Source organism: Falco rusticolus, chromosome W, assembly GCF_015220075.1.
Source record: "Falco rusticolus isolate bFalRus1 chromosome W, bFalRus1.pri, whole genome shotgun sequence".
In the NCBI taxonomy this organism is placed as follows: domain Eukaryota; kingdom Metazoa; phylum Chordata; class Aves; order Falconiformes; family Falconidae; genus Falco; species Falco rusticolus.
The window spans coordinates 21637149-21649481 of NC_051209.1; the positions used below are offsets into that span (position 1 = coordinate 21637149).

General features: G+C 40.4%; 1 protein-coding gene across 7 annotated transcripts in view; it reads left to right on the plus strand.

Annotated features, from left to right (window-relative positions):
* LOC119140661 (tyrosine-protein kinase Fer-like) overlaps positions 1-12333 on the plus strand; it is a 218753-nt gene that overhangs the window by 98384 nt on the left and 108036 nt on the right. For all 7 annotated transcript variants that reach the window (XM_037372176.1, XM_037372177.1, XM_037372178.1 and 4 more), the window contains one exon: positions 5061-5153. In XM_037372176.1, coding sequence (XP_037228073.1) covers positions 5061-5153 — 93 coding nt within the window. The remainder of the gene's footprint in view (positions 1-5060; positions 5154-12333) is intronic.

Here is a 12333-nt window from a genome sequence, read left to right on the forward strand (position 1 = left end):
CCTAACAACTTTTGTGCATCGTGTAAATTTCTTACATCAGTCTGTATCTGCAAAGGTTGAGGAACTATGGTTTGGGCTCTTATGCGCCAGCCCAGATATTTCCACGGGGGTGTTTTTTGAATTTTTTCTGGCGCAATACAGAGGCCTGCCGAGTTAACGGCCGCCGTGACAAGGGCTACAGCTTTCTCCATGACTATGTGATGTTGTGCAGCCACTAGGATATCATCCATATAATGATACAATAGGACATCAGGCATTGTGATTCGGACAGGGCTAAGTACCTTAGCTACATACCATTGACATATTGTCGGGCTATTTTTCATTCCTTGTGGCAACACAACCCACTGATATCTCTGCAATGGAGCCTGCATATTGACGCTAGGAACTGAAAAAGCAAATTTAGGAGCATCATCTGGATGCAAGGGGATATTAAAAAAGCAATCTTTGAGATCAATAACAGTTAAATGCCAATCTCTGGGAATCATTGTAGGAGACGGGAGTCCAGGTTGCAAGGCCCCCATAGTTTCCATGGCGTCATTGATTTTTCTAAGGTCATGGAGCAAGCGCCACTTGCCAGTCTGTTTTCGGATAACAAAAACAGGAGAATTCCAAGGGCTGGTAGAAGGCACAATGTGTCCCTTTTCGAGTTGTTCTGTGACCAGGTCCTGAAGGGCGCGAAGCTTTTCTAAAGGTAGGGGCCATTGATCCACCCAAATGGGAGCATCAATTTTCCAGGTTAATTTAAGGGTGTCGCGCATTTCAATGGCCCCACCTAAAAATGGGTACGAATTGTCATTCCCCACTGTGATAGCACGTCTCGTCCCCATAAAACCATGGGAACAGATAACACAAAAGGTTTAACAGAAGCAATACGCCCTTCTGGGCCCTGAATTTGGATCAGCTCCAGGCTCTGGTGGCTTTTGCCAGTTCCGCCAATCCCAGCTAATGCCTGTGGAGTATTGGTTAGCGGCCACAGCGGTGGCCATTTAGCATGAGATATTACTGTAACATCGGCTCCGGTGTCAATAATCCCATTCAAAACTACTTTTTGTTCCCCTCGAATAAGGGTACATTGGCACATAGGCCGTTTTTGAGAAAGAGACTGTACCCATAAAATTTGTGGGTCCCCAGTTGAACCAAACCCACCCTGCCTTTGTTGGAGCTGGTCCAAATTTAAACAATCTTTGCTTGTGGGCATAAGGATCAGTTGTGCTATACGGCTACCTTCCGGCACCGTGCAGGGAGGAAACGGGGTCCATGCCATGATTTTAATGTTTTCAGTACTATCAGAGTCAATAACACCTGGTAATACAAAAAGACCAGATAATGTTGTAGAAGACCTCCCTATCAATAAGGCCTGTGTTTTTGGGGGTAAGGGTCCTGAAACATCTGTTGACAATAAGTGAACCGAGGAATCAAGTAACGTTACTGTGTGGGCGGTTGCCAGGTCCAATCCTGCGCTGCCGGTTGTTGCTGGGCGAAGACTTGAGGCGCTGCTGCTGCTCCTCTTTGGGAATTGTTGAAGGGTGACGGCGTTATTTGTGTCTGCGCGCGTCGCTGTCCCGCGCTCCGAGATCGGTTTCCCTGGATTGGTTGTCCCTGCAAATCATACTTGGACCGACATTGATTAGCATAATGACGACCCTTTTTACATCTAGGACAAATTCCTGGGACTCTGGGCTTAGCGCCAGCCTTAGTAGCCAGACAATTTTTCTTTAGATGACCAGGTTTACCGCAGCTATAACAATTCCCCAACTGGCTACGCATGGCTGCAAAAGCAGCAGCCATGGCCTCAAATTTATAATCTACAGTACCGATTCTGTTACATGCCTCGATCATTTCAACTAAAGTAGGGTTTTGATTCGGGAGAGATTTTAAAAGCTTTCTGCAATCTGCATTAGCATTTTCAACAGCCAATTTTAACAACAAAATTTCCCGTGCTTCCGTATTATCTATTTGGCGTTCCAAAGCCTGTTTTAATCTATCGATAAATTGCATATAGGGTTCTCGAGGTTCTTGTGTGATAGTGGTAAAAGCCTTTTGTGGTTTTTGAGAGTCAGGAACCTTAAAAAAGGCCTTTTTTGCCTCCTCACGAATCGCTTCAAGAGCTTCTCGTGGGATTCGGGCTTGATCTGCCGGGTTAGAATGACGACTCGTGCCTGTAAGGTGTTCCAAAGTCAATACAGCAATTGCATTGTTGTTATGACCCGCATAAGTTAAGAGGAGCGCTTGGAGTCCCCCCCCTCCAATGGGCCTCCCACAAAGTATACTGAGTCGGTGTTAGGAGCAGCTGCGCCAAAGATTTTAAATCATGTGGAGTCATAACATATGTATCAAAGACAGAAGATAACAAACTTGCAAAGTATGGTGAAGAAAGTCCATGTTCAGTAACAGTACGACGCAGTTCCTTAACTACCGAAAAAGATAAAGCTTCCCATTGGCCCCCTCCGACTCGCCCTCCGCCTCGCGGATAGAGTACAGGAGCCACTATCGTTTTGGCAATCTCCAGTTCCCCCTCCTGTAAGGCTTGACGTCTAATGCTGGCCCACACATCATGTGGGTCGGGGGGGTATAAATCTGGCTCCTGTTCAGGGTCTATGGGTCCCGGGTCAAAGGGGTCGTCTTCAGGTGGATACTCCGCGGCGCATACTGTCAGTGGTGCCGAGGGCTTTGCTCCCTCCGGTAACGGTGGGGACACCGGGGGGGGGTCTTCCTCTTTGTCTGAGTCTTTTTTATGATTGTTTTCCTGGGCTTTTAAAACCTCAAAAATGCTTCTCCACCACGGGAGCATACGCTGTGCTTCAGCATTCCCCGTAGTCGCCGCATCCCATAACTTCACTCCCACATTATCCCAAAGGTCTCGTGTAAAAATAGTGGATGCGGTTACAGCAGGTAATTTAACTTGAACCCACTTAAGAATTGTCTTAAGATCCTGCCCAGGAATGCTCTTCCCATGTTTTTTAAGAAGAGCTTTCATAAGCTCATATACGTCTCTCTCAGGGGCCGACGCTTGATTCCCCATGTTTCTCACAGCTCACCTCTCTACTCCGGAGGGATTTCAGGCCGCCTCCTGCTTCCTTTCAGCAGATCATTCAAAGTTCTGTGAGAGTCGCAGCAGGCCGCTTCAGCTAGGCGGTTCGTCGACCCATCACGTCGGATCCTTAAACGTATCACGTCGGGGTCACCAATTTGCCGCGATTGAGAGACGGAGACCCGGTCAGGTGGAATCAGATCAGATCTGCTTTATTGTTCTTAACATGCTTCTTTTATAAGGCTGCATACATAGTCTAAGATTATCGTGCACAAAGCTCATTGGTTACATATTGCAAAAGCTAAATTCCTTATTCGCTGTTCCTCTTCACTCTGCTTATTTCGTTTCCTAGGGTTACAAGTTATGCTTCGGTACTTTCTATTGTATGCCTCAATCTTATGCTTGCTGACAGTTTCGGTTATAACCGGACCTACATCCTGTTTTGTATAACCACAGGCCCCAAGGTCGCAATGCCCTTGCGGCCTAAACCTCCACTAGTCGTATTGCATTATGTTCTTTCTCTTGCAGTCCGTTCTTCATGAGTTCCCACAGACCTCCCTCAATTAGGTGAGTTTCACTGGAGGTCTTAGACAAATCATTCCCTTCACATCAATACTGAAAAATAAATATCATCTTGCCAGTTGACTCAGGACAGAGTGTTTTACTGTAAGAAAAGTAGTTGACATGCCATATTACTTGAGTCTGATAAAAAGAATAAAAATTGTATTGATCAATGTTAATTTCAAGTGGCTAGTAAGTTCCCTTTTAGCCTTTTTTCTCTTCCTATATGAAATGTTCTTTTTCATACTCTCTTCTCATGGCATGCAAATTATGGAATATTGCAGAATTTTTCTGCTAAACAATTTATTTTACTAAGACAATGTTTAAACTATATCATGTAAACTAAATTATTTTTGGGAGTCATTTTCAAACAATGCTTTATTCTGTATACAGATTTAATAGATTTTGTTGCTCTTTTAGAATTCTTGGAATAAACTGAAACTGCATTCATTACATTATCAGATTTTCAGTTTTTTCAGTCAAGGGTGTATGTTCAAAACTTTGAAGCAATCTTTTTTTGTTACACTAAAAAAGAGATTTATTCCATTTTCATTTTCAGTTTCTTACAGCTTAATTAATCCATAGCTAATTAGAATGAGATTTTTATTGGGTGGTCTCTCTGCTTTAGGTTTAATTATTTTGCAAATATTCATTAAAATACCTCATCTGTGTCTGAGGGTGAAGTTAGTTAAAAATACATATCTACATTTTTGAAAGATTCTTTGATACTAAATTTTGAGAGCTGACAATGAATCAGGTATTAGGAAATAACCAGTTCTTGGACTAAATCAGGTTATAAACACTTTGGACATTCCATTTACTTGTGATAGAAGTAGTTTTAGTGAATGGCTCTGTTCTTAAAGAATTTAAAATTCAGATAGTGGTGGCTGCCCCTGTTGTTTATTGTAGTGCCAGAAAACAAATGGATCCTATTACTTGCAGTGATTGGTATTAATATTTACAAGTAGTGTATTATTAGAGAAGATCAGCTTAATAAAAGAATAAAACAAATTAAAGATAATGCAAGTATGTATGTATGGGTTTTATTATGTATGGTTTTATTATATGGTTTCAAACCAATACCCTTTTAAAAAAGATAGGTATTTCAGGACAGCTGACAATTAGGTCCTCTGTCTTTAGGGTACAAAAGAATTTCAGGTCCCTTATAGTTAACAATAGTGATATTTAAAATAATTGCACTAAACATATAAGGAATCACAGAATCTTTCAGCTCTTCAATTGGTATGCATTAGCATAATCCGGCTGATTTTGACACAAGCTTGGTGGTTTGTATCAGTAGCAGATCAGTCCCTATCAAAAGATAATTTTATATAATAAAGATAATAAAAATTCAAACAAAATCCATGAGTCTACATTCCATGTCCTCCAGTAATACAAATATTAATGCACAGAAGTAAATCCATACTGATTTGCTTGGTTTTACTGGAGATATTACTTTTTCTCCTAGGACAAGAAGGACAAAGTCTCAAAGTTGGACACTATACGTCACTCAATAGCCGGAATTATGAGATCTCCAAAATCCATGTTAGGCTCATCGTCGGTAAGTAGTATCAACAATGTAGAATTCTCTTATTGTTACAACTTAAGTAGGATTTTTTTCTTAAGTATCACACATTTCTATTTACATGGGAAAAAAGTAAAGTTGCATTATGAAAAGCATAGTACTGACTGATCAGTGGATATGATAATATTGTGGCATAATAGTATGTGTCATGGTTTAACTCCAGCTGGCAACTAAGTACCACATAGACGCTCACTCACTCCCCTCTGGTGGGATGAGGGAGAGAATCAGAAGGGTAAAAGTGAGAAAATTTGTGGGTTGAGATAAAGACAGTTTATTAAGGAAAGCAAAAGCTGTGCATACAAGCAAAGCAAAGCAAGGAATTCATTCACTGCTTCCCATCGGCAGGCAGGTGTTCAGCCATCCCCAGAAAAGCAGGGCTCCATCATGCATAATGGTTTCTTGGGAAGACAAACACCATAACTCTGAACTTCCCCCCGTTCATTCTTCTTCCCCCAGCTTTATAATGCTGAGCATGATGTCATATGGTATGGAATATCCCTTTGGTCAGTTGGGCTCAGCTGTCCCAGCTGTGTCCCCTCCCAACTTCTTGTGCACCCCCAGCCTACTCACTGGTGGGGTGGGGTGAGAAGCAGAAAAGGCCTTGACACTGTGTAAGCACTGCTCAGTAATAACTAAAACATCCCTGTATTATCAACACTGTTTTAAGCACAAATCCAAAACATAGCCCCATGCTAGCTACTATGAAGAAAATTAACTCTATCCCAGCCAAAAGTAGCATTTTTTATCAGAACAACTTTATTGCAGTTCAGAAAAAATAATTTGTACATTCTTTGCTGCTCCCAGATTGGTGCTGTACTTGAAAGATTACCATTTCCTGTGTGGTACATTTACTAGTAACGCTGTATATTATGATATTCTGCAGGATATTAGATGGTCAGGCATGTTTTGCCCATCACTGCATTATATTTTCTATATTTATTATAGAGTTACCATCATATAAATTATTATTATTATTACTACTACTGCTACTTATGGTGTGTTAACCTTGGCTGGCTGCCAGATGCTCACTAAGTCATTCTCTTACCCCTGCCTCCTCAACAGAACAGGGGGAGAAAATAAGATTAAAAAGCTCATGGGTCGAGATAGAGACAGGGAGATTGCTTACCAGTTGGGTAAAACAGGATTTGGCTTGGGAAAGATTAATTTAATTTGATGGCAATTAAAAATAGAGTAGGAAAGTAAGAAACAAAGACAAAACTAAAACCACCTTCCTTCCACCCCCTCTTCTTCCCAGGTTCAACTTCATTCCTTCATTCCTGAGTCTTCTACATCCTCCCACCCTAAGCAGCACATAGGTGATGGGAAATGGGAGTTGTAGTCAGTTCATAACACTTAATTTCTGCCACACTTTACTCCTCACACTTTTCCCCTGCTCCAGTGTGAGGTACCTCCCACTGGATACAGTTCTTTAAGAATTGCTCCAGTATGAGTCCTTTCCGTGGGGTACAGTCCTTCAGGAACAGACTGCTCCAGCATAGGTACCCCACAGTCCCCAATTCCTGCCAGCAAACCTGCTTCTGTGTGGGCTTCTCTCCATGGGCTGCAGTTTCTTTCAGGGTGTATCGACCTGCTGTAGTGTGGGGTACTCCATGGGCTGCAGTGTGGATATCTGCTCCACTGCTAACTTCCATGAACTGCAGGGGGACAGCCTGCTTCACCATGGTCTTCACCATGAGCTGCAGGGGAAATTCTGCTGCAGTGCCTGAAGCACCTCCTCCCCCTCCTTCTTCACTGACCTTGGTGTCTGCACGGTTGTTTATCTCACATTTTTTCTCACTTATCTCTCTCATAGCTGCTGCACAGCATTTTTTATCCTTTATTAAATATGTTATCACAGAGGCATCACCAGTGTCTCTGGCTCAGCTTTGGCTAGTGGTGGGTCTTTTTTGGAGCCAGCTGACACTGGCTCTGTCTGTCACAGGGGCAGCCCCTGGACTCTTCTCAAAGAGGTCGACCCTGCAGCTGCAGCCCCCCTGCTACCAAAACCTTGTAAACCGAATACAAGCCTCAAGAACTGGTGCTATTTATGTAATCAGATATTATACATTTTGTTTCAATTCCCACTGAAAATCACAGAATCACAGAAAGGTCAGGGTTGGAAGGGACCTCTGCAGATCATCTAGTCCAACTCCCTGCTAAAGCAGGTTCACCTAGAACAGGTTGCACAGGATCACATCCAGGTGGGTTCTGAATGTCTCCAGAGAAGGAGACTCCACAGCCTCTCTGGGCAGCCTGTTCCAGTGCTCTGTCATTCTCAAAGTAAAAACGTTCCTCTTCATATTCAGATGGAATATCCTGTGTTGTACTTTGTGCCTGCTACTCCTTGTCCTGTCACTGGGCACTACTGAAAAGAGCCTGGCCCCATCCTCTTGACACTTGCCCTTAAGATATTTGTAGATGTTGATAAGATTCCCTCTCAGTCTTCTCTTCTCCAGGATAAACAAGGCCCAGCTCTCTCAGCCTTTCCTCATAAGGGAGATGCTCCAGTCCCCTAATCATCTTTGTAGCCCTCTGCTGGACCCTCTCCAGTAGTTCCCTGTCTCTCTTAAACTGGGGAGCCCAGAACTGGACACAGTACTCCAGGTACAGCCTCACCAGGGCAGAGTAGAGAGGAAGGATAACTTCCCTCAGCCTGCTGGTCACATTCCTCCTAATGTACCCCAGGATCCCATTGGCCTTCTTGGCCACAAGGGTACGCTGCTGGCTCATGTTCATTGAGTATCTCTTCTATTTGGCTTTTGTTTAGGCCCCCCAATGGATGGAGAAAGTTTCTTGTTGGCCAAATATGAAAAAATAATTAAGAAATATAATGAGAAATGGAAAAAAAGCTGTTTTGTATTACTCCTATTTGCTTATTTGTTTTCATGTACTGGCTCGAAAGACTAGTTAAAATATTTGCTTATGTACTTAGGGTGGAGACCAGATGTTACTTGAAAACCTTCCTCCTGAAAACTTGGCTATGTTTTCCTGAAGTAGAACAGATGATTGTCCCAACCCCATCAAAACAAACAAACAATTGAGGCTGAGCAGAATTCTTAAAACTGCCCTTTAATTGTGATCTTGTCACCTGAAATATTAGATTAAAATAGCTTTTTTGAGAAAGACTTAGAATGAATAGGTCTTCTATTGGTCACTCTTAGATTACATTGAAGGACCCAGTAAAATGTATTTTAGCTAAAGAATATCTAAGATATGTGGAAGAGATTACAGTTGCATAGGCATATATACACATACATACATATATATAGTGTATGTATAGGAAAATTGTATATAGTGATAGAGAAGTGGAATAATAAATATCATAATGAGATAAAATTAGTACAGGAGCACTTTTTGTATGAAAAATTGTGAAAGTTGTTTAACATTTTAAATGTTATAGGAAATACTCTGCTAAAATATTAATATATCCCTAGTGAAAAATTGTATTTCCAAATTATTATCTTTGTATTATAAAACTTCTAATTGGTGCAAAATTCAACATTTTTTTATAATAAAAGCATATTAGAATTTATGTTGCTATGACCTCTTCTTTGCGTAGGTGAGACATAGCCTTCAACTTTCTGTTTCAATTCATTGAACAACTTGTTAGGATTTTTTTAAAATGTAAAAAATCTATCTAAAAACACTTCAGACAAAAAATGGGAGAGAACAAATTTTAAACAAGAGGATCAAGATAAAAAATTTGGAATGAAAACAGAGGAAGTCTGTCAAAAATGTCATCAGTTTTTACTAAAGCATCACTTTAAAGAGTATCTGTGCTTCATTCTGGTTCTCATGCCAATTCATATCACCATTAACTCCACTGAAGTTTGTGTAAACCTGGGTATAAATATATGGTAGGTGTGGTTACCAAAGCTTTGGAATATTTTTGGAAGAAATTGGATCAGAACTGGGTCATTTGAAGCATAAAGTCAAATCTAATTAATGAGTGTACTCTAGATTAGCTTTTATTTAAATGAGCTTCAAAGTCAGAGTATATAAATCAATCAGTTTTTTGTTTTGTGTTTGTGTGTTGTAATTTAGTGATCTCTTCTTTATTATAAAAGCTAACCATGCATATACAGATAAAATTTGCTTCATAAATTAGTACTTAGCTCTTAATGTGGTTAGTTGCTCAGCTTTTTCCTGTTGACAATTACATGTGCTAATCACTAAATATATAAACTGGTACTTCAAACTTAATATCCATCAAAAAAGCATACAACTTGATTTTGAAAGGTGTATTATTAAAAAAAAAATAGAGAAATTAGAAAAGAATTAGAGAAAACTTTTTTTTTAGTGTAACCTGAAGAAAGTAGCAGAGAAACTAAAACTGTACTTCCTCAATAACCAGTTTAGCAAAGATGAGGTTAATTGTTAATTATGTGTTAGTACTTAAATGATTTACAGGTTCTTAGTATAAGAATGTAAAAGGTAATATAGGAAAAAATAGAAAATACGAGTCAGTTGTCTATAACAGCAAGAGGTGTAAGTTTAATCAGCTGAGGAGACAAAACAAAAAAAAAGGGGCTACTTTCATGTACTTTGATACTGTTCTATGCATGAACTGAATGAAGAGTCTGAATGAATTGCATCTTGAATACCAACATTTTCCCTTTAGATAAAATTAGTCTGGTTTTTGCCAATGAGGGATTTCAGCCTGTCACAGCCATCTGTTACTGTTTATGGGATAACTGCATGCATAATTTCCTTTATTTTAAATATTTTTTCTTATGTTTAAATAATGATGATCTTAGTACACAGGGATGTTCTTTCTAAGAGAGGGGTTTTTTTCCCCAATATGATTGCTTTTATCTTATAATTTTCAGGTCTGTGCATTTTTACTTTTATATAAATGGGTTTGGATGGAATACTCAAGACTTTTCACTTTTTCAGTGAAGCTGATTTTGGTTTCATATGGTATATATGAGCAGTGGGTTGACCTTGGCTGGATGCCAGGTACCCACCAAGCCACTCTATCACTCCCCTTCCTCAGTAACAGGGGAGAGAAAATATAATTAAAGGCTCATGGGTTGATATAAAGACAGGGAGATCACTCAGCAATTACCATCATGGGAAAAACAGACTCGACTTGGGAAAATTAATTTATTACCAATCAAATCAGAGTAGGGTAATGAAAAATAAAACCAAAACTTAAAAAACCCTTCCCCCCCACCCCTCCCTTCTTCCTGGGCTCAGCTTCACTCCTGAATTCTATACCTCATCCTCTCTCAAGCAGTGCAGGAGGATGGGGAAGGGGGGTTGTGGTCCGTTCATCACATGTTGTTTCTGTTGCTCCTTCACTTTTGCTCTCTTCCCCTGCTCCAGCATGGGGTCCCTCCCATGGGAGACAGTCCTCCATGAACTTCTCCAACATGAGTCCTTCCCATGAGCTGCAGTTCATCATGCACTACTCCTGCATGGGTTCTTTCCACAGGGTGCAGTCCTTCAGGAACACTGCTCCAATGTGGGTCCCCCAAGCAGTCACAAGCCCTGCCAGCAAACCTGCTTCAGCGCGGGCTTCCCATGGGTCACAGCCTCCTTTGGGCACATCCACCTGCTCCAGTGTGGGGTCTTCCATGGGTTGCAGGTGGATATCTGCTCCACCATGGACCTCCATGGGCTGCAGGGGGACAACCTGCGTCACCATGGTCTTCACCATGGGCTGCAGGGGAATTTCTGCTTTGGTGCCTGGAGCACCTCCTCCCCCTCCTTCTTCACTGACCTTGGTGTCTGCAGAGTTGTTTCACTCACATATTCTCACTCCTCTCTTCTGGCTGTTGTTGCACAGCAGTTTTTTCCCCTTCTTAAATATGCTATCACAGAGGCCCTACCACCATGGCTGATTGGCTCAGCTTTGGCCAGTGTTAGGTCCATCTTGGAGCCAGCTGGCATTGTGTCTATCAGACGTAGGAGAAGCTTGTGGCATCTTCTCATAGAAGCCACCCCTGTACCCCCTGCTACCAAAACCTTGCCATGCAAATTCAATACAATGTGGGAATTAATCAGTTTTCACTGAGCCTAGTGGCAAGGTTCAGAGATACTCTATAGGGAAATGTCTCAAAATATCAACTAAAATGTGTTGCTTTACTTTCTAATCCATGTCTGTGCCTCTTTTTTACATGGGGAGGGAAAAAAATTTCTTGACAGAATGTTTTCTTTTTTTAAGGATGGAAAATAAAGTAGTACTCAAAGTCTGAGCTCAGAATATATATGAAAATAAAGTATTAAGTAACCTATGAGTTGTTAACATATAATTTTCATTATTATTGTCTTTTCATTGGCAGTGCGAATGCAAGAATATTCTCTCTTTTTACAGTTAGAAAGAATACAATGCTCCGCTCGGTTTTTCTCTCAAAAAAGCAGCAGCTTTGAAAAAGTAGCTTGAGACTGCTTCATTTACTGTTGGAGAAAAACTGCTGTTTCAATGGATTGCTCAGTAGGGGGAGGAAAGGAGATTAATAATAAGCAAAAAAGACATTATTGGGTACATGAAGAACATGAAGAAGTATATGAGGGCATTTCCCTCCTCACAGAAAGATAACTATCTCATGAGCAAAGTGTGGGAACAAATGGAAATCTTTAAAGAAAAAAAGAAAAGTAAAAAAAGGATTGAGGTGGAAGTAGAAATTATTCAGTGTGAGTTCTACTTTTGTTTGATTTTAACTGTTAATTTGATTGGAAGATAAAAATAACAGCAAAAATCTTAGAAAAAATTTTCTCCATCTAAGCTGTTCAGTCACTTATTTGAAAATGCTCCTGTGAGTGTGTATGTAAAAATGGGCAAAAGATCTTTTCATCAGTGAAACTGTAAAACACTGAGGCCTAGAATGTAACCTTTTTCTTTTGGATTTCTAGTTAGTAATTTCAAGCAGCTTTACTGTTCTTTAAACTTACTAAGAAAATATGTGGGAATTGTAAATTTATTTTGTGCCTGTAACATTCTTTCTTCTATCTTCTTTAGAGACTAACATTTCTTGTATTTAAAACATTTTATTCTAACTATAAAATGCAGTAGAAATGTTAGTGCTAAGTGATAAATTGAGTTGAAATCAATATTAAAATTATTATACAGCTTGCATTTTTACTGATCTTTTTGGACTTTCAGCCATGAAATAATAAGCTTCAATAAGCACTCAGGGTGAATATTGTATCA